Below are 23,448 nucleotides of genomic sequence, written 5' to 3' on the forward strand. Positions count from 1 at the left end.
GTCGAAATGCACCATAGATTGCTAATGACTTGAAGCCCTTCAAATTCTTGAGAACTTATTAGGTAATTATTCATAAATTCAAAACTTTAAGATTGTTCGTCAAATTTTTTTTTTCTCATTGGAGTTATTTTAACATGCTAAAATTTTCTATCAATATCTTAAAATTTATATAACTCAGGTGCCACTATTAGATCTCTTTTGGAATCTTTTTGCTGATATTTTATATCCAAAAAGAAAGGGTAATGAATCATTGTAGAAAGGGAAGCTTATACACACAAGTTCATATAAATAAAAGGTGGTATTTTTTAAGCGGCATCTTCCCTCAATTAATTTGTTTGTTTTTTAAACACATGAATTTAATAATGTAAGAAGATTTTATGATGCAGTTAAATAGTTAGATTGACCAACAAATTGGTTCAGAAAATTCTTCCAATTTCTCCCTTTTGGCAACATTTATTTGGAGTTTTATTTTTTTTTCATATGTTCCTTTCATGTTGGAGATACCTACTCTTATAATGCTTGTGTATAAGTGGAAAGGGAGATCGAAGTCGTCACATAAACTTTAGTGTTTTCACGAGAGTGATTACATGGATCTTGATCAAGGTCTTTGTCTTGGTGCCCTATTTAATATTGCTGTAACAAATGTAAGTAGTACCCCAAGTATTAACTTATCTATTTACTCTACAATATGGCATTTGGCTGACAAATTTTATTGTCATTTTTAGTGCATGGACTTGACACTGGAAGATGTGTGACGCCCCTGGGTTCACACAAGGCTGCAGTCCGAGGTGAAACCAGAAATGTCAAACCTGCCATGCACCACACCGTGCAATAACATGTTTCACCATCATATTTACTATCTCTCTAGTGGAATCAACAACAGGTGTAGTACAAAGCAAGTAAAAGATTATACAAGAATCAACTGATGAAATAATAGAGATTTAATATTTCATTATCTAATATACTGGAATACAAGTAAATGTCTGAAATAAATGAACTGGAGTCCTCAACAAGTCTCAAATACAAAATGTCTGACAAAGGGAAATAAGGCACACAGCCTTTAAAATTTCTAGAATAAAACTCTCACATGTCTACACAAAAGTCTACAGTGGAGCTCAAAAGAAAATATAACTAAATAGACGGCTAAAACTAAAATGCGTCGCCATCAACCTGCGACTCTCCGGGCCCCTGGCTCGTTACCTGAAAGAGGGAGGGACAACGAGCGTCAAAGCGCTAGCGAGCATCATCACAACTAACCCCAAAGGATAGGGCTCGTTGTATATGAAAATACAGTGAATACATAATATTCTAAAATCATAGATCCTAACAAAAGAGGACTTTAGTATTTAGAGATTTACAACACGAGCATAGGTACGTCGAGCGAAATAATCCAAACAAGGAAACCCTCATGTATATACCTTGTATCTCAAATTGTAAATCCCTAAACACCAAACCCAAAATCTAATACAGGAACAATAATAAAGAGAAATACAACCCATCTCAAAACTTAAATACTGTGTCATGTCATAACCAAATAAGTGTCAAAGGTCAAAATTACATAAGTGTCATGTACAGCCTAGGTAGCTATCATGTCCAAATCTCATGTAATCATGTCATGTCCTGATTTAGATAAGTGTCATACTCATAGCTTAACAAATGTCCAAGACGTGGTCAAATATGTAAATGTCCAAAACGATGACTGAAATGGATTATAGTCCAACTTACATAAGTGTCATGTACAGCCTAGGTAGCTATCATGTCCAAATCTCATGTAATCATGTCATGTCCTGATTTAGATAAGTGTCATACTCATAGCTTAACAAATGTCCAACACAATGACTGAAATGGATTATAGTCCAACACGAGGACTTTAGTGGATTATAGTCCAACACGAGGACTTCAAAGGATTATAGTCCAACACGAGGACTTCAATGGATTATAGTCCAACACGAGGACTGTATATATAAACCATGGAATACTAGAAGTAAAGGTATACATATTCTACTCTTGTGCATGCCTCACGGTACACTCACAGTCCTCCACTGGATCCTCCGAGAACAACTCCCTAGCGGTTTGGTGGCCCCTTCTCTTTGAAGAACGGAGAGAGCCCCTGATGGGACGATCGCGTTCCGCCAGACATGAGCTTTGGAACCAGAAGTTGGCAGGGTCAGCACTAGCACCCCGATACCACCGACAGTACAAGAGCGTGTGGTGTAAATCGCGGTCCTTCGCAGGCAACTCAAAACGAGCTTGAGTACCTCCAGCATGGGTCCAGAACCACCCCCGAGCGCCGTCAACCAGTCCTCCTTCGAAGTGTAGGCGAGGGTTGGCGTTGCCCACATACAATTGATCATACCCAAACTGGCGGGCAAACCTGCAAGGGATGTATGGCTCGAGATAGCATGTGGAGCCTGTTCTCAGAACGTGATACCCTGGTCGAATGTCCACCAACCAGCGAAAGGCACCACGGGAAAGGATTGTGTGGTGATCCGCCGTCGGCGCATCCCTGAGAGATTCTCCATATCCACCCCCGCTGAAGTAAGGAAAAGATCGACGAAAATTATAGTGCCCGAAGTGGGAGAGCGTCTTCCTCGTATCGGGGATGTCCTTGCACTTCCAAGAGCACCTCTCCAAACGCTGGACGAAGGGAACAAACTTGTCTCCCTGAAGCGCTGCCGGGGCACTCATCAAGCATTCGCAGTGATAGACGAACCATGCCACCAAGTAGGTATACGGTAGCCCCACCCTAGGATTGGGGGTTCTGATAACTTCTCCTTCCCCCTCGTCGAGGACCGACACACGGCAGAATTGGCTCGTCAGAGTACGGAGCCCCCGATGGATGCACGCTATCGTCGCCGATACCAGGGAATAAGACTTCCCGTGAGCCAGGCAAACCGCCGGATACACGACCTCTATAGGAAGAGCCTCGAAGGAGTGAGTGGGGATTACGCACCTCTTCAGCCATAACATGAGGTACCCCGCGAGCAGCGCCTTCCCCGAAATGAGAAACTTCGCCTGATGATGGAATGAGTGAAGGACCGTACCAGCCTTAAATCCGCCCTCGTCGCGGTCAAGAGTGATGGTGCTTCCTTCTCTAGCTGTCCTCGCCTCCACTTCGGGCTGGTCGCACGCGCCTAACGGGAGAGCGGGCTTCCCCTTGACATCGTTCCCAGGGAACAGATAATCAGCCCAATTCTTGTGGCTAATCCCTGGGGTCTTCTTCCTCTTCCCCTTATGATCCGAGGCCCCTAAGGTACTGAGGCATATGTGGAAGTGACAGAGTAACTCCCACAGAGTTTCAACCGCCAGAGGGGAATTGTCTGACAGCTGATCGATCTCAGCTTGATCAGGGACGTATTCCTCATAAGGGAAGTCTCCCAGAGGTAGCCCTGACACGTCGTGCATCTCGAAGGGGGTGATACCAAGTTCACCGTTGGGGGTGAAAAATGTGCCGCTTTCCGCACAATACAATTCCAGAATGCTATGGAATTGAGAAGCGTTGATCCGCAGGCCATGTCGAGTGGCTTCGATGGCCACATACAGCTCTGTGCCCTTGAGGTCAGCATTCTCGGCCAAAACATAGTCGGTGATCTTGGACCACCACGTGTCGCTGCCTGGCGCAGAGTAAACCCACCCCGGGGCCCTGAAGTCCTTCGGGGGAAAGCTTCCACCGACTCAGAAGAAGCGGTGATGGAAGGTCTCCGCCACCGCTGTCGACTCCCCTACGGGCGGTTCAACAGACACTAAGCCAGGGCGCAGACCCGTCACGCGCTTACATGAGCTCTCCACTCCATACCCAGCCGTAGAGCCCGTAAAGACGCCACAAGTGACCCCGTCCTGAGTGGGGGTCAAATCCCAGTTCATCGTCCGAGGGATCGCGAGGGACCGCAGCTCAACAATCGAAAACCCTCTCGACATGCTGGGGAGGTAGTAATGGGTCCCCTCTACCGTGCGGTACCACCGGCTCTCTTTGAGCAACAGGGCGGAAGGGTCGGTCATGGAGTCGCCAAACAAAAATTGAGGTTTCGGCAGCTCTGCCCTGGCCTCATCTGTCAGCGCCGCGTTGGTTGTCAGCTCGCGTAGGGTCAAATGATGACCATCCGAGACCCTCTGTATCAGACCATGCGGCTTATCAGCGGTGAACACGGGTACTGGAGCCAAAGAGGGAAACCGAGAAGGTGCTGCGTAGCTCGTAGCCCCGACGTGGCCGACGGCCACACCCTCTGGAAAAGCCTCATCGGAAAAGGTCGCTGCAAGAAAAAGAAAAGAAGAAGGTCAATCAAGACAAAATCCGCTGTAGGGGCAAAATCGCCCATCAAACAGAGGAGGGCGAAATCGCAAGGAGGAACCCACTTCGAATAAAGTCTGCCCCTACAGACTAGACGTCCCTCTAACAGGAAAGGGCCGGACTCGCCTTACAAAAAGGGAGTTCGCCTCCTTCCCGCTGAAGGGCTCGCCCGCGGAGACAGTAATCGTCTTCTAAGGGCAAACAGGGCAAACTTTGCCCCAAATCGGGAAGGCTACCAAGCTTAACGAGCAACGCTCATCTCCCCAAATCCGACGCCTAAGACCTACAAGAGATCGTCCAGCAAACCCATCAACGTACCTGGGCGCGACTCCATAGCACCGGCAGGCATGCCGGCAGAGAGACGGTCGGAGTAACGTCCGGGGCCTGCACCCCTCACTTTACACCTCTTGGATTTCAGAGCCATTGTAAGAGGAAGCGGGAATTCTTTCCTTGGATGTTCCCTTTCAAGATTTGTAAGCACGGTAACTCCCAATGGAGGAAAACGGCTGATTTAGAAGGGCGGAGTTGTCCACGTGGCCACGACTGCCCTCGAAAGGCGAAAACCCTAACGGACAGGAAACGGGGCCACGATCAAATTCGACGGCCCAGATCACCCTCAGTGCATCGAAGGAACCGAGATTGGCGCACCCTCAGTGCATCGAAGGGACCGAGATTAGCGTTGGAATCCGACGGTTGAGTCCGAGAACCACGGCCACGATACGTCGCAGGGCGAAACGCACGAAGATCGTGCTGTCAAGTCACGATCGCCACGATCCAATGTCTTAGCTGGGAAGCACGAGGCTCTATCAGCAGACACGTGGCTCATCTCCCGTCAGATCCGGTTCCGCCTACAAAAGGAAGGGTTTCGCCTGCAAATACTGGGCATAACCCCACGAGTCGCGCGAAAATTGGCTCTCAAAAAATTAATTTCGCCTTGACGATGCATTCGCCCTCAAAGGTAAAATTACGAACAAAGCCAAAAGAATGACCTTGCTTAAACGGTTGAAACCCACGCCCCAGATGGCTAAGGGTTAGAGCAGAAATAACTCATCATACTGAGGGGAATAGTATGGCTAGCCCGATTCAAACGGTAATCGGTAAAGGCACATCAAACCCGTTGATAGCTGAGGATTTGCTAAAAATCCTAAGAGAAATCGAAGGCACTTGCTTCGCCAACAATTTCTTCATTCAAAGTATTCCAGACCACACGCAAGCCCTGGAGAATATTTTCATTCTTAAGGATAACTCAACAACACTACGCCGGACAACGCGTCGCAAATAAAGACTCAACGCCGACAGTCGAGGGTCAGTTCTGTGTTCAACCAACAAGCACGAGCTAAAAATCAGAAAACCAGGAATTGACTTCAAGTTCGAATTTCCGACAACGGTCAGACAATAAATGCAGCACCGGAACTCTTGCAGACATTCGACAAAGCACCGAATAGCCTGGAAGATTGAAGGAATCAAGAACGGAAGTCATTCCAAGGTCCCATTACACCGACTGAAGGTGGGGACAATCATATCCAAAGTATTCCAGACTCTTCTATAAAAGAACGAGACTGAAATACTTTGGAGGGGGTATCTGTAGGCATATAAAATTGCTTATAGGTCCCTTAGCTCAGCTCGGCACGAACCGACAAACCAACGAGGCGACGAGATCGACGAATCGCACGCAAGCAACGGAATACATCCATTCGCGTGCGGGATCAAGCCAAGTGTTCGAAGAGTCAACGAGTCATCCAACCAAGAGCATACTCGGACGAACCACGATCGAATCAAGATCGGTTTCGGACTCGAACTCAGAAGTGGATTTACTGCCAAATCAGGAATCCGACTTACTGCCAAATCAGATCAACCAATCAGAGTCTCAATCAACCGAATCACGGTCAAAACTGGACAACGAACACAACGGCGCCACACCCGGACGAATCGGCCAAAGCCAAAACCACCCGAGTGGCTCGGCTAAAGCCGAGCCACCAAAGGGTGGCTCGGCCATGGCCGAGCCACCCCATGGGGTGGCCGAGCCACCCCATGGTGGCTCGGTTGCCGAGCCACCTATGGGTGGCCGGCCACCCATGGGTGGCCACCCTCTGACACGTGCACACGGGCACAGTCTTGAGAGCCTATAAATAGGCCCATTGAGTGTTCATTTGAAGGGTTGGAAAATTTGGAGAGGCGAAGCCCTGCTGGATTGGAGACTCGGGACTTAAAAAAGATTGAAACTTTGGGACTTCGGGGACTCACTCCTTCAGATCTGGTGCTCGGCGATCATCAACGTCAAATAAGGCAGGTGTTCGAGAGGACCGGATCTCAGATCTACGCAGGCATACTCCGGATCTAAGCTTGGTCTTAGATCCCGAGACTTGGACGATTGTTTCCTTGGTGAAACAATCCTCCCCGGCTATTATTTCCTTGGTGAAATAATACCCGTCGTACTGCGTAGATCCGACCGGATCTAGATCTCGCGGTGGTCCACGGCAAACAACCCTGGCGCAGGCAAAGAACCCACAAAGCGAGCGACCGCGAAACAGGAGCTCGCGATTCGTTCGACACAAAAGGAAACAAATTGTAATCTTTGTTTATTTTTCTTCGATTTTCATTGTAATCGGATCTTATAAAAAGACCGGATCTTTTGTAACTCAAAAAGTTGTAACTCAAGATGACAATGGAATCAATAACAAAGAAACCTACGATTTTTCCCGCGAACATCTATATTTTTAGTATATGTAAAAAACACCTATGCTTTGAGATTCTTAGTGATTAAATCTGAAGTCCCTAGTATAGATATTAATACAACTGTTAATTTTCATGATGCAACATTTTTTGAGGATGTTTTCTCTATGAAAACTAGAATGCCTCAAAATATTGCTAATGAAAATCCTGTATTTGTCTCAACATCCATTCCTGGTCATGTGGAAAGGATGACAAATATTAGGGCAGATAATTCTAAATCTGAACTTGAAAGATTAGATGATTTAGATGAACTTAGAAGGAGTGAGAGAGGAAGGATTGTCAAGGATTTTAAAAGTGACTTTGTCACTTATAATTTTGAGGAGGATCCTACTTCCTACATATCTGCTATGACCTCAAAAGAGGCTAAGCAGTGGAAGGATGCTGTTAAAAGTAAAATGCATTTTATTATCTCTAATGGGACATGGTAATTAGTTGATCTTCTTCTTGGGTGCAAGACAATTGGGTCTAAATGGATTTTTAAAAGAAAAATAAAACCAAATGGAACCGTAAAAAAGCTTAAGGCCAGACTTGTTGTCGTGGGGTTCAAACAAGTTGAAGGAATTGATTTTTTTGACACATTCTCTCAAGTGGCTCGAATGACTACAATTTCATAATCCACCAGATGGATGTAAAAATTGATTTTCTTCATGGTTTCCTTGAAGAAGAGATTTATTTGGATCAACCCGAGGGATTTGTAACACCTATCAGTGAAAAGAAATTATGTAACTGGTGAAGTCTATATATGAACTTAAACAAACCCTTAAATAATGACATAAAAGGTTTGGTACGACTATCATTAATTTTGGTCTCAAAATGATTGAGTCTGATAAGTGCTTTTAAAGCAAGAAAAATGTGTTCATGTGTTCTTCTGTGTGTTTATATTGATGATATTCTATTGCTTGGATCAAACATTAGGATAATCAATGAGACTAAGTCATTCTTGAGTAGTAAGTTTGATATGAAGGACATGAGAGTTGCTGACGTGATTCTTGGCCTAAAACTGATTAGATTAGCTAAAGGCATAGTTATCTCTTAATCTCACTATGTTGAAAAGATTATTGAGAAATTTAGCACTGTGACGCCCCTGGGTTCACACAAGGCTGCAGTCCGAGGTGAAACCAGAAATGTCAAACCTGCCATGCACCACACCGTGCAATAACATGTTTCACCATCACATTTACTATCTCTCTAGTGGAATCAACAACAGGTGTAGTACAAAGCAAGTAAAAGATTATACAAGAATCAACTGATGAAATAATAGAGATTTAATATTTCATTATCTAATATACTGGAATACAAGTAAATGTCTGAAATAAATGAACTGGAGTCCTCAACAAGTCTCAAATACAAAATGTCTGACAAAGGGAAATAAGGCACACAGCCTTTAAAATTTCTAGAATAAAACTCTCACATGTCTACACAAAAGTCTACAGTGGAGCTCAAAAGAAAATATAACTAAATAGACGGCTAAAACTAAAATGCGTCGCCATCAACCTGCGACTCTCCGGGCCCCTGGCTCGTTACCTGAAAGGGGGAGGGACAACGAGCGTCAAAGCGCTAGCGAGCATCATCACAACCAACCCCAAAGGATAGGGCTCGTTGTATATGAAAATACAGTGAATACATAATATTCTAAAATCATAGATCCTAACAAAAGAGGATTTTAGTATTTAGAGATTTACAACACGAGCATAGGTACGTCGAGCGAAATAATCCAAACAAGGAAACCCTCATGTATATACCTTGTATCTCAAATTGTAAATCCCTAAACACCAAACCCAAAATCTAATACAGGAATAATAATAAAGAGAAATACAACCCATCTCAAAACTTAAATACCGTGTCATGTCATAACCGAATAAGTGTCAAAGGTCAAAATTACATAAGTGTCATGTACAGCCTAGGTAGCTATCATGTCCAAATCTCATGTAATCATGTCATGTCCTGATTTAGATAAGTGTCATACTCATAGCTTAACAAATGTCCAAGACGTGGTCAAATATGTAAATGTCCAACACGATGACTGAAATGGATTATAGTCCAACACGAGGACTTTAGTGGATTATAGTCCAACACGAGGACTTCAATGGATTATAGTCCAACACGAGGACTTCAATGGATTATAGTCCAACACGAGGACTTCAATGGATTATAGTCCAACACGAGGACTGTATATATAAACCATGGAATACTAGAAGTAAAGGTATACATATTCTACTCTTGTGCATGCCTCACGGTACAGATCTAAGCTTGTGTCAGAAAAGTCATCTCATATGTGTAGATGAAAACATGAATACTACAATTTAATACTCGATAAACAAGGCAACTACTCATGTTCAACAAAAGTTCAATAGAACCCTCGATCATATATGAACACTGTATGAAAGTATAAGCATAGTAGTTGATCAAGCAGAAATACAAACGAAATAGGAAAAACTCCGATGAGTCGACTCAAATCAGCACATCTGCAGTTTTCTGCAGAACATAGCATTAGTAAAATGAGAATATCTTTCTCTGGACAAACTCTTTTTAAGAATAGTTTTTCGTTTTGGAAACTAGACTCACATAGATATCATTTGACACTAATTTGGCTCAGTTTGGAGTTCATATGATATTTCAAATTTCCAGTCAAACATTTTATATGTGCAGCAGATTTTCTGCAGGATATATCATCAGTAAAATGAGTATATCTTTCTCTAGGAAAACTATCTTTAGGTATGGTTTTCTGTTTTGAAAACTAGATTCACATATCTTTCAATTGGCATTAGTTTGGTTCAATTTGGATTTCATTTGTTATTTCAAATTTCTAGCTCAATAGTATATGTGCAGCAGATTTTCAGCAGAACATAACAAGCATGATTATTTGCACAAGAAATCATATGTAAACCTTCAATCATGCACAAAACTTTAAAACGAAGCATAAGACATCTAAATTCAGATAAACGATATTTTAAATTATTTTCAGATCTTAAAACACTTCTATAAATTCGTGCTTAATCTCTTTAACATGAAAAGACCTAGTCTTCATACATATATACAAAAGATCCAATTTTTATACACAAAATAATTGATTAGGCTCTATAAAACTCATTAAAAACTCTTCAAAAATATTTTAAAAACTGGGAGGGGGATTAGTAGAGATGATACTCGCCTGGGGTTGGAGGAAAAACTTGTTAGAAGCAACGTCGAAGGAGAACTCCACTCCAAAAGCCAAAAAAAAATCAACAAAAACCCAACTTGAAAGCCTCCAATCCTCTCCAAGAATTCAAAATAGGGTTTATGGGTGTTTGGTGGCTGTTAGGGTTCTTAGATATGATAAAAGAAAGGAATTTTCGTAAAAAATATAGGTATTTATAGAGACAAACCCGAAACAAACCTGTTAGACCCGAACCAGGAAACCTAGTCTGACTAGAAAAATACCCCTTCGGTATTTTGGCTATAACTTTCTCATACGACCTCGGAATAAGGTGATCTAAGATTTTTTGGAAAGCTCTTGAAGATACCTACAACTTTGGTATTATACACTTTTCCATATTCTTAATGAATCGGTGTAAAAAATATAGAAACTCTCAACTGGTCAAAATTCCCAGATTCTCACTCTTGGCCTTTGTGCATGATTTGTGTATTTGTACTCACATATATACATATATACATTGAATTGATCTCAAATCAATTCCTAGCATACTCAAACATCATAATATATTATTTATAAATGTATAACATATTTATTAATATTTATCATAAAGTATTCAAATTTTCGGGGTTTTACAAGATGACTATCCATCTTTGGGTTTTGCCGGTCCCTTGAAATGCTAGGTGATGTTGTTGAAGACATTGCACTAGAATATGAAGGAGATGTAACTCGAGAAGCACATTATAATGCAGAGTTGTGTTTAAAACTGGTATTTTTATTCTTGCTTTTAGCCATATTGTATAAAATTGTGCAGAGCATGCGTGCATCAATTCCTTTCTTGTCATTATAAAGATGAATAAAATTATCAATTGTAAAATTACACTTTTATTTATATTTCCACTGAAAAGGTTTGGAACCGAGTTAAATGGTCTTTCTACATACTAACACTAATAATTTGATACCCCATTTACGAGAAAATATTCATTTAGAAATAAGTGTAATATACTATTTTGATTTATATTCTTCTAATACATTGAAAAATGAAAATCTAAAAATTCTTGAAGGCAAATTTATGAATCAATATTACATGTCAAAATATAATTAAGTCTTAGTATATAATCATCCTTTTAATAGTGATATAAGATTTGTAAAAAAAAAGTGGTGCTCTTTTTGGGTCTTCACTAGCTATCATGTGTTTGTTTAAACATCTTTATAAACTCCAAATTAGTTTAAAAAGATTTAATGAATAAATTAGAGTGAAATGCTAAACTAAATTTTCAATTTTAGCTAAATCTAAAAATTTATACCACGCGCATTGCCCGTGCAATGCACCTAGTTATCTAAAAAGCTTCTAGAAGCTTGCATAACTTATAAACTACAAAAACTTAGTCCTTCCAACGCACACCCTCCCTCACTTGGTTAGTGATGAAGCTGGAATCGACTTGTGCCGGTTTCAATGTCTTTGGAAGAGGAACGGGTTGTCGCCATCAAAGGCATTAACTGTGGTGAATCGAAGAAGATGAGGTGGTCCAGAGAGCAACATAAAATACTTGGTGAGCATTTCAGCTCACGTGATATGCACGTGGAAACCCCTAGTTTAAAATGTGGATGAACCCATCCGGAATTTGCAGTCAAAAATGCACGCGTTTATTTTCTCCGGCATCAGCGTTCTTTGCGGCATTTCGTCGAGCACCTTGCCAGCGTTGCCAAGATCAGAAATTTTCGGCAGAGGTGTACTTTATCCTCCCTAATCCCTTAATAATGAGAATAACCTTCATTTTTGGCCCATTTACGTTGATTATTTTGGCTAGTAAATGTATCTGAATAATTCATTCTCTTCAATTTCTGTTTGTAACTGTTGCAAGTTTGAAAACTTGCTGCAAATATGAACTTTACATAGAAATGATAATGTTTTGATAGTGAGAGATGGCTCGGTAACGATTTCCTCGCAGGCATAGCTTCAACAAGGTAAGAACAATTGATGAAGATGAGTAAGAGGAATTAGTTGGGGAATTAACCGTATATGAATCGTATTGTATATCTATCGCCTTGTTACTTGCATTACCCTGTTAATTAGCTTCATTGAAATTTGGCCTCAGAGCTTAGTCTCTCATCCCTTTGCTCCATAACTTCGATATCGACTTTGGCTTGCAGTTGGAAGTTTATAACCATCCCACATTCATCTTCATTTACTATCTCCCATGTGGGCTCAAATTGCACGTTACATTAGTAGACACATTGATGCATTATTCAAAACACTGGTGCACTGGAAAACCCTGGAAAGATAAAAGCTAAAAACATTAACTAGCGGGAAAACTAAAGTTTCTTTCTGGTATCAACTGAATCTTAACTTAAGTTTTCCATGCCTATCTAGACTCTAGACAAAACTCGTGAAGCATGAGACAATAATCTAGTCATAAAGAGCTACCAGAAAACTTGCTGGAAGGCAATTGCTTGAAAGTGGGCTTATTTATCGGCTCAGATATCATCTTTTTGACCGTGCACTAGTTAACATGGGCTCGGAGTCTGCCTTTAACCCTGCAAAGTATCGATCTATTACCGTCTTTGAGCGAGCAAGGAAATGAGATGGTAGATTTCTGGCATTAGGTTCTGATATAAAGTTTACTCCAGTGTTTCAGTATGCTGTGGAACTAATATTTTAAAATGGTCCTATTTATCGACTCAGGTATCATCTTTTTGATGCAGCTCATTGAAATTGGCAGAGATTGCAGATGTGGCTGTAATAGGCATACACCAGCCTTCCTGCTCAAACATAAGATCAGAAGGAAATAGAAGAGATCACCCTCAAAGGGACATTTCTTTGAATAAAACTGAGAAAACTAGAAAACTAAAGGATCTTTCTATATCGGAGAATGGCACACAAAGATCCTCTAATCAGGATGAGATCATTGCACTACTCAAAAGGATACAAGTTTCTATCTCAAGAGGACAATCTACTTCTTCTAGAAGGACAAATCAAAATATTTCAAGACAGAAGAAACCAGCCAAGTCACTGTTGAGAACTCTTCGACGACATCCAAGGAAAAAGCAAACAAAAGGTATATAGTTGACTTGTTTGAAGTGGCTTCTCTTTTGTTCCTTGTTACTGATACTATCTAATTAATCTACATGGATTTTTGAATAACTGATAATGGGCGTTCTATGAAGGGTGAGAGTTGATACTAACCTAAGGCAATTCGATTCACATATAGAATTAGTTGTAGATACACACCATACACTATGTGAGGGCATTTCTGAGCACTAAATATTTTATATTTATCACCTACACCTCTTGAACTCCAGTTCGTATTATTTCTTCCCTTACGTTGAGATGTCACGCGGGAATCACATAGCAATATATTGAGGGAAAAACTGGACTAAATTGCTATCAGGTTGATTGAGAAAAGGACTAAATTGAACTCTAAATTGAGGGCAAAAAAATAATGACATTGTCGGTGATATATGTGAAATTTGCATTTTCGACCTTAGGAAGCAAATAAAAACGGCTAACTAGCACATAAATACAATTATTTTGAACGGTGCTAATTGATGGTCCAAGTTTAAACCACATTATTCCGATCAATTTAATAGTCACAAATGTCCTTCTCTCTCTCTCGGATCACAAATGAATAACTTTTAATACATAAAATATGATTTTTTTACATCAAAACCAAATTTATTTTTACCCAAATTGATACTTATCATATTTAAGATTTTTTTAATGTAAATCACATTTACTTACAATATGCTTGTAATGTCACAATTTTTTAGTGTTAACCCACGTAAACTCAGATATTCCCATTTTAACCCTATCTTCTTCCCTCCTAACCCTAACCCTAGACTCCTCCATCCTCCTCTTCTGCAAATCATAACTCTAAATCTAATCCATGATAGTCAACTCCCTCAAATGTGGAGGGTAAAATGTGGAGGGTTAGGGTTAGGATTTGTGAGTAGGGAAATAAAAAAGAAGAAAATATGGAGGGTAAAATGGTCATTTCGTGTATTTTTTTGGTTGAAAATTGAACTAGGTGTGAAATTGTAAACATGTTAGCAACTAAGGTGGCTTATGTGTAAAATAAACTTTTGTCGGTGATTATATATGTGAAATTTGCATTTTCGACCTTAGGAAGCAAATAAAAACTGCTAACTAGCACGTAAATACAATTATTTTGAACGGTGCTAACTAGCTTGATGGTCCAAGTTTAAACCACATTATTCCGATCAATTTAATCATACTCCCTTTAAAAGCACTCTTTTTTAGACAAATATACCCCTTTATAGTTTGAACTACCTTATCTATAATCAAATTCTAATTTTCAAGTTTGAACTACCTTATCTATAATCAAATTCTAATTTTCAATAGTCAATATTACCCTTCACTATTTTGAATATTTTATTTATATCTTAATCTATCCTAATCTAATTTTCAATAGTCAATATTACCCTTCACTATTTTGAATATTTTATTTATATCTTAATCTATCCTAATCTAATCATATCTTATCCTAATCCTATGTGAACCATGTTTAGCTTAACAATTAAAAAATAATAATATTAATAAAATATATAAAACATAAAAATGACATTAGTTTGTTAAGATAAAGAAATTACAAGTAGATAACATATTATAATACATGAAGTATTGCAAAAAACCCATAAAAAAATTTAAAATTGCAGAAAAAACCCTGAAAAGTTCAAAATTAAAAAAATTATCCTAATGTCTCAAAACTTAAAATAAAAAACATGAAATTAAAAAATTAACATCAGTTTGCAAAGAATTTAAAATTTACAGTTAACACCTCAATGTCTCAAAAATTAAAGAAACACCCTCAAAAGTTTAAATTACAGACAAGCACATTAAATTTTTAAAATTTTAAAACTTACAAACAACACAGGTGAATTCAAGAGATTACCATGATACACCTAAAATTTTTAACATTTAAATTTAAATTTTTTGATTAACACCATCAATATCTCAAAAATTATAGAAACATCTTCAAAAGTTCAAATTATAAAAAGCCACCCTAAAATTCTAAAATTTGTAAATAACATAAGATGAATTCAAGATATTACCCTTAGACACCTGAAAAATTAAAATTTGTCGAAATTAACCTCAAAATTTGTAAAAAAAACTCCTTCAAAATTTAAAAATTGTAAAAAATCTCTAAATTTTTAAAAATTTTAACTAGCGTACATCAAATTCGTCGATTGGTAGATCGCTAAAATTTAATATTTTTTAAAATTAATCTATAGTTTTAATAATTATAAAAGACACCCTCAAAATTTTAGAGTTATAAGAAATATAATAACATTTAAAAAATTACCACCAACACATGAGATATATAATTTACAACTACCAAACTTAAAAGTAATTTTTTTTAAAAACTCTTTCAAAATTTACAAATCACATCCTCAAAGTTTAAAACCACAAAAATTGGCTAAAATTTTAAAACTTGGCAAAGAAAAGTGTAATTGTTTGGTATTTTTCACACACACACAGTTGATACTGGTAAACAAAAATAATAAGAATTGATTAAAAACATCCGGTTAATGGATAAAATTTTTAAATTTATTATAAATTAAAAATTATCGGTACTATATAAATTAAATTAATTTTATATAATTTTAGTAATAAGTTGGGGTAGCCAAAATACATTTGTAACATTAATTGATAGATGTTTAAATTCATAGAAATAATAAAACACTATAATATTATACCTTAGCATTAATTGATATTAATTTAGAAACTTTAATCTTTGACGTTAATAATATTTATAGGGTAAAAGAATACAAGGAATTACATATGGAGACACTATTAGAATATTTAGGGATAACTTTAAAATAATTGAGTTATTTTCATTGCAAATGGAAAAGTGATGGAAATAAATCTAAAAATCAAAAAACGTTAATGAACCACTTGAATTGGCATTAACATAAGATATATCTATTAATGAAGCACTGAATGAGTTATATTAAAAAACAATTTAATAACTTTATCCTAATCAAAGAAAAAAATCTCCATGGAAGACATAAGAAAAATTAGTAAGTATTCATAAATTCCATACCGTGTTCTTCAAATTAAATATTAATATTATAATCTAAGAGAAATTGGTAATGAATAATGCATGTATTTAGTTTAGATATTTATGGAAAATGACAGGGATAGAGCAAAGATAATATTATTGAAATAACAGAAATTCTTATTGGATGCACATCAGAAGAATTCATTTTAGAGGAAAAAAAAGAGATAGCTTCTAATTTATTTAAGTAATAAATTAGGAACACAAAGAATTTTATATATATAAAATTAATATTTATTCTCATTAAAATAGAAAAAAAAATCAAAGTCTTTATTTTGAGCAGTTTGTGTTGAACATCATAAGTACATTTGACTTCTTTATAAAGTTAAATGAGATGATAAAAAATTAACGAGCCCAGGAAAGATAATAGCATAAAAAATATAAAATTGGCCTGATGTCACAATTGATGTAGATAATGAAGACAATACTCTAGAATTGCCCGAAAAATGATAAATGATAAACCTGAAGAATGATTGATCTTAACTCAATATAAAATAAAATAGAAGAAATAAAAAATAATATTTTCTGAATATTTTATAGAATAGTTTAATTATTTTGAGTGAAATTAGGAATCTTTAGAAGGGAGTTTCATGAATTTTTTCAGTACTTTTATATTCTTATGTGGATGTTTTTATCATATAAAAGTATACTAGAGTTAGCATTAATCTTTAATTTATATTTTTTTATGAACTCTATCAATGATTAGGAATAAACTTCATATTCCCTTTTGCATCGTTTAAACATACTTTAAATCAATCATTTTGCCATATTGGTTTTAAATATTCACCTTCATTGTATAACATTATTTTAATATTTTTCACTTTGCAATGCTATACTTTCTCAAATAAATCTTAGTTTCATATCGGTCAAAAATAATATAAAAATTTAAATTATTTTTAAATTATATTTGTTTTTTGTCAATTCAAATATCAATATGAAAATTTAAATTAGGTGTATCTCATTTAAACAAACATAAAACAATAATTGGGATGTAAGAGTTTAAAGGAAAAAATCAGCACAAACTGCCAAAAATACTTAATCATGGTATTAAATCACGTGCATTGCACGTGTATAAAAACTAGTAGTCACAAATGTCCTTCTCTCTCTCTCTCTCTCTCTCTCTCTCTCTCTCTCTCTCTCTCTCTCTCTCTCTCTCTCTCTCTCTCTGATCACAACTGAATAACTTTTAATACATAAAATATGATTTTTTTACATCAAAACCAAATTTATTTTTACCCAAATTGATACTTATCATATTTAAGATTTTTTTAATGTAAATCACTTTTACTTACAATATGCTTGTAATGTCACAATTTTTTAGTGTTAACCCACGTAAAATCAGATATTCTCATTTTAACCCTATCTTCTTCCCTCCTAACCCTAACCGTAACCCTAACCCTAGACTCCTCCATCCTCCTCTTTTGCAAATCATAACTCTAAATCTAACCCATGATAGTCAGTTCCCTCAAATGTGGAGGGTAAAATGTGGAGGGTTAGGGTTAGGATTTGTGAGGAAGGAGATAAAAAAGAAGAAAATATGGAGGGTAAAATGGTCATTTCGTGTATTTTTTTGGTTGAAAACTGAACTAGGTGTGAAATTGTAAACATGTTAGCAACTAAGGTGGTTTACGTGAAAAATAACTTTAAATGTGGTAAATATTAATTTGGGTAAAAGAAAATGTAATTTTAATTTAAAACCCCTAAAAAGTAAACAGTGTTAACTTTCCCATCCTAACTTTCGCTAGGGTTTCTATTGTATTTTTTTACTCTTTACTATTTTCGGAGAGCTTTAAACTTGGACATTGGAGGGAGTAAGGGAGTCCTCAATCTCGGGGATCATTCTGGCGGAACCTAATGAATTATTTTAGCGTGCAGGTTAAAGCAAAGACGACGGATTCTAGCCATTATTGGATTATTGTATGCCCAATTTTTCTTATTCATCCCCCTTAATTGATGGGATAGCATGTGAGAAATTTACTGTGTTACAACGCAACTTTATTATAAGACTACAGATTTTGGAGCAGTCTCAACTTTGTCATAAAACTATAGATTTTTGCGGTCGGTTGAGTGGATGGTCTCCCGTCTTCTCCATGGGTAATCGTTTTGTTTTAGGGTTTTTACATAGATACCCTCCAAATCAGCCATATTTCCAAACTTACTACAAATCTACATATTTGCTAGTTTACCCCAGTTCTAGTTAGTTGCCAGTTCACCCCTCAATTACCGGACCATTCCAATTGATGAACTTATCACACAATATACTCTATTATTACCTGCACAATTTATTCATAATTTAAATGGTAAAGCATGGTATATTTTCCAGAATGTTCAGCAGACATTTTTTTCTAACTGGAAGTCCATCGCAGGTATCCAGCCAGACCTAAAAATATTATTAATGTTATGGCTGTAATGCCTCATAAGAAAAAATGTTTTTTTTTTGTTGGGCGTGGTTGAGAGGAGGTTGTCAAACCCTTACTCCAAACTCAACTCTCACAAACAAACTTGACCCGAGGCCCGTGCTTTGCTTGACCTTAGGAATAATCCAAAAGAGCAATCTTAAAATCCGAAAGAAGGTACATCAAACTATAAAAAGATATCCAAATTACCATTTCTTGAACAATGAGCTGTTGGGGATTGTAGTCTCCCCGCCTACTGCGATCCGCACAACTCGGAAGCCAACCCGCAATCAATAAAATAGAAAATAACCATAATCAAGAAGAAAGAACACCCAGATTTACGTGATTCAGTCGACCAACTTCGACCTACGTCCACGGGCAACAATACGAGAAATCCACTATGTATCAGGAAGAACTACAAGAGAAATCAGTCAACTCTCGTCTCTCAATCTCTCAACCTCACATACATAATCATTTCTCATATTATCTTCAAAACCCTCTTCTTACAATCTTTTGAACGGACAAAGATTGCGAAACCCTCTCTCAATGATGTAATCTTTTGCACGGACAAAGACTATGAAACCCTCGTCTCTCGCATAATATTCTTGAATCAGGCTACGCCCTCTGCTAACTTTAAATTACAAGAATATTGGCTCTCTCTCCTCTCATTTTGTTTTTTTCCTCCAACAAAAGCAGAATATATATAGGGAAACCAAAACTCTATCTCTAGCCGAACTTCCTAATTAGAATAGGATCCAAACTCCTAATCATGATGAGACCCAATCTCCTAATCATAATAGATCTCTAACCCTATCAAATTCTCATGAAGTAATCAAAGACACAATCCTAATAATCTCCATATTGGATTTGATTCCTAACTCCCTTGAAGATATATCACCGTCGTCTTGAAACTTTGCCTCTCCTACTAGAGTCTTCTACTTCTTTCACACTTCAAATCGAAGCACTTGCACTCTAACTGCGACGTCCTGTGACCTTCGATATCTTCTGCTTCACCGTGGCGCCTCCACCTCTCTTGTGTACACCAAGAGAACTTTACCACCTCTGACATTAGAAGCAAATTAATCAACCATGCTTCTCCACCTGAACTGAACTTGACAGTAGCCTTCCCCAACTTGTTGTCCTTGTACTCCATCCGCATCACTCGTTTCCAACTATATTAGTGCACCTCACCTACTCCACACTACGATCTAGATGCCTCCATCTCCTCACTTGACTTGGACCGAATATGAGAGCTCATCGTCTTCAAGTCAAATGCCACCATCTCCAACTCTATGTACATATGTCACTCAGTCGTACCTGCTTGCAAGCTTCACCTAATGTTGCACTGTCCTCCTCAAGTCTATACACAAACAACTCTTGCTCCCGTAATGACTCTGAATAATTATATTCTGATAACTCTACTGATAGAAAAAAGTTAATTTTTTTTGACGGTCTGCTCGGTGTACGACAGCAGGCGATCTGTGGCGATCTGTTTGCTAGTGTGCGCCCCCGCCTTGATTGAATGAGGAAGAAGAAGAAGAGTGCAAGCAAGAGAGTCTCAAAGCTAAGGGATTCTATGTTCATTTACCCTTCTTCTCTATCGAATGATATCGATGATTCTGGAGCTTCTTTGAGCTCAATGGTGAAGGAAAATACGGGACCGAAGGGAGCAAAGAAGAAAGTATTGATGGAGGAATCCTCACCAGATCAAATCCGCTATCAGATCCTCAGTTGCCTCAGCTTCAATCTGGCGGTGTTTTGATTCCTCGACAGCTAGGTAAATCCTTAATCTCTAACCTCTGGTCGGATGAAGTAGAAGAAGTTCTTGAATATGAATTATCTGGAAATTTCCCTCGTAATGAGATGATTTCTAAAAATTCTGAAGTGGATCAATCCAAGATTGATAGCATTGAGAATGTAAATCCAATCTTGGTTGAGGAAACTCTGGAGGTGGAAAAGAGCGAGGGTGAAATCTCAGTTTAAGAAATCAAGATTAATGAAGATGGACATAAAAAAAATGAATCTAGAAATTCTGATAATGTGAAATCCTTTGCAAGTTTATTTTCAGATAACAAAAAGATTAACAATGGTCTAAATCTCAATTATGTTCCATCCTCCCAACCGAATGTTGTTGAGTTTTCAATGAGGGATGGAAGGAGGGAGAAAATTTATGGAAACATGCTTTGGTAGGACATGTTAAAGGGCTAAATGTGGGATTTAAATCTATGGAAGCATATGTGAACAAAATCTGGAATAAAATCTCTATTCCACAAGTTCTCATGATCAAACAGGGTGTTTTACTATTTGATTTTCCCTCTGAATATCTTATGAATGAAGTCCTTGCAGTCCTTGGTTTTATGGTTCTAGGCCATTGGCTTTAAAGCCATGGAGTGTGGATATTGATGTGGAGAAATTGCAGGATGTCTGCTATCATATGTGGGTGTAATTCCCAAATTTGAAGCTGAATTTATGGACCCCTATAGGAATAAGTAAGATTACAAGTCTAATTGGTAATCCGATTATAGGCGTCAAAAAATGCCTATAGGTGTCCGTACACAGCTTGAGACAGAGAGAAGACGACGAACATCGTTATCCGAGTCTAAGAGGATTATCTGACGCCGACAAGCGCCTGAAGCAAAACGGCGAATCAAGTGACCTACACGCTCGACAGTCAGCTCGTGCGCGCCAATCAGCTCGCATGCGTCAATCAACATGCGCGCGTCAATCAGTTCATGAGCGTCGATCAACACGCGCGTGACGATCAATTCGTGCATGTCGATCAACACGCGTTCGACGGTCAATTCCGCAACGAAGCGTACAAGTCAACAAGACAATCAATTACGCAAAACGGCAGAAAATACAAGTCCCGGAAAGACCAGAAAACACCAGAGCTCAGCAAAAATTCGAAACACCGCGTCCGCGCGGGTCGGACCGCGTCGACCCGCGCCCGCGCGGGTCGGCCAAGTCCGACCCGCGGCGGCGCGGGTCGGACCAAGCCGACCCGCGCCCGCGCGGGTCGGTCATGGCCGACCCGCGGTGGCGCGGGTCGGCCAAGTCCGACCCGCGCTCGCTACTTCAACCCATGTTCGGTTTTTTGACGGTTTTCTCGGGATTTTTCAGTTCCAGAGGTTCCCAACTGACTTGATATCATCTACAAACGTGGTTAGGCTGCTATTAACTAAAGATAAGGCCAAATTACTTGTTCTCATCCAAATAACCGCTTCTGAAGCCCTATAAATACAAGCCTAGGGCCTTATTTCTGGGGGGCGATTGATTATCAAGACGAGGAGGTGCTGCCGGATTGTGGAGTCAAAGGAGCACGAATTTCAGCGTGGGTTGACAGATATTGGCGAGTTCTTCGGCATAAAGAAGGAGAGTTCGAGAGATCCGACGCCCGTTCTCGTCCGTCCCTTGAGATTAGGCTTGGTCTTAATCTCGAGAAGAGCCCTGATTTCGCTTGGTCGATCTCAGCGCTTCAAATCAAATACTTCCTCGGCGAAGACGAAACTCTGCCAAATTTTCCATCAACCGGATCCAGATCTAAGGCGGTCCACGGATAAACCCCGGCACAGGCAAAGATCCCACGCAAAGCAGCGGGTGATAAACGTCCTCTGCGTTTGTTTTGACGAGAGTTGTAACTTTTTATTTTCATTGTGTAAAAGTCTTATAAAAAGACAATCTTTTTGGTTTTCATTGTAACGACTAAAGTTGTAATGAATACCGCAATGAATACATCAATTTTCGACGCAAACACCGATAACCACAGATAAATGTATAGCAAAAAGGGAAAGATTGACCTATGCCAGAGTGTTAGTGGAGGTGAATTTACCACTTAAAGAACCCTTGCCTGATCTGCTCACTATAAAAGAGTCTAATGATAAATGCTTCACACAAAAAGCGGTGTTTGAGCTTAAGCCCAGATGGTGCACTTCTTGCAAAATTATTGGTCATACAATTGATTACTGTAAGAGGCAAAAAATAAGAAAAGAGTGGGTAGCTGTTAACAAAAAGTCTGATACTTGTGCACAAAAAAATGACTGCCTCTGGAGATGCTGCAGGCAGAATATCTGGAGACAAAGTGGCTAGGGTTTCTGAACTAGTACATCAAGATCAGAATTAAAGGGGTTTGGGAAAATCTACCAACCCAGTTGACAAAGTTCAGGTCTATGGAAATGTGCAGGCTTCTGGAAAACAGGTCTCTGGAAGTGTGCAGGTTTCTAGAAAACATGCACAAACAGTGCACATTAGCCAAACTGGATCTGAGTTGGTTTTCTCTTCTCCAACTGTTAACTCGACTGATTTTTCTAGTGCCAACAGAGGGAAAACTCTAAGAAGAGCCAATCTCAATGCTAAAGATGCAGTATGTACATCATTTTTCCAAGCATCTCTTTTCTCCCCTTTGGATCATCAATTGCATAGTCTAGACCCCTTTGAAAGGGGTGGCTTATCTTTTTAATGCAATTAGCATTTTGGAATATTAGAGGATTTAACAAATCCTCTAAACATATGATAGTGAAGCATTTTATCAACCAATATAAGCTTTCTCTCATTGCCTTATTAGAAATAAAGGTGCCTGGCAATAAGTTACAGTTAATTTCTAAAAAAGTAACTAAAGATTGGATGGGTATTTCTAATGTGCATCAAGTAAACAATGCTAGAATTTGGATTCTCTGGAATAATGATATTCTTTCCGTTCAATATTTGAATTCCTCTGAGCAGTTTGTAAACTTCTTTGTTGAATCAAAAGATGGCAGATTATCATGTTATATTACAGTCATTTATGCTTTTAATCAAATGGAAGATAGGAGAATTTTATGG

General features: G+C 38.4%; 1 protein-coding gene across 2 annotated transcripts; it reads left to right on the plus strand.

Annotated features, from left to right (window-relative positions):
• Positions 11,575–18,176, plus strand: LOC109845027. 2 transcript variants are annotated; one of them, XM_020414217.1, is made up of 3 exons: positions 11,575–11,887; positions 12,861–13,213; positions 18,110–18,176. In XM_020414217.1, the coding sequence occupies exons 1-3, from the start codon at positions 11,757–11,759 to the stop codon at positions 18,112–18,114; spliced, it is 489 nt and encodes a 162-aa protein (XP_020269806.1). In that variant the 5' UTR covers positions 11,575–11,756; the 3' UTR covers positions 18,115–18,176. The 2 variants fall into 2 exon arrangements, with proteins under 2 accessions (XP_020269806.1, XP_020269805.1); XM_020414216.1 differs by lacking the exon at positions 18,110–18,176 and having other exon boundaries at positions 12,861–13,273.

This window comes from Asparagus officinalis, chromosome 6, assembly GCF_001876935.1.
Source record: "Asparagus officinalis chromosome 6, Aspof.V1, whole genome shotgun sequence".
Taxonomy (NCBI): domain Eukaryota; kingdom Viridiplantae; phylum Streptophyta; class Magnoliopsida; order Asparagales; family Asparagaceae; genus Asparagus; species Asparagus officinalis.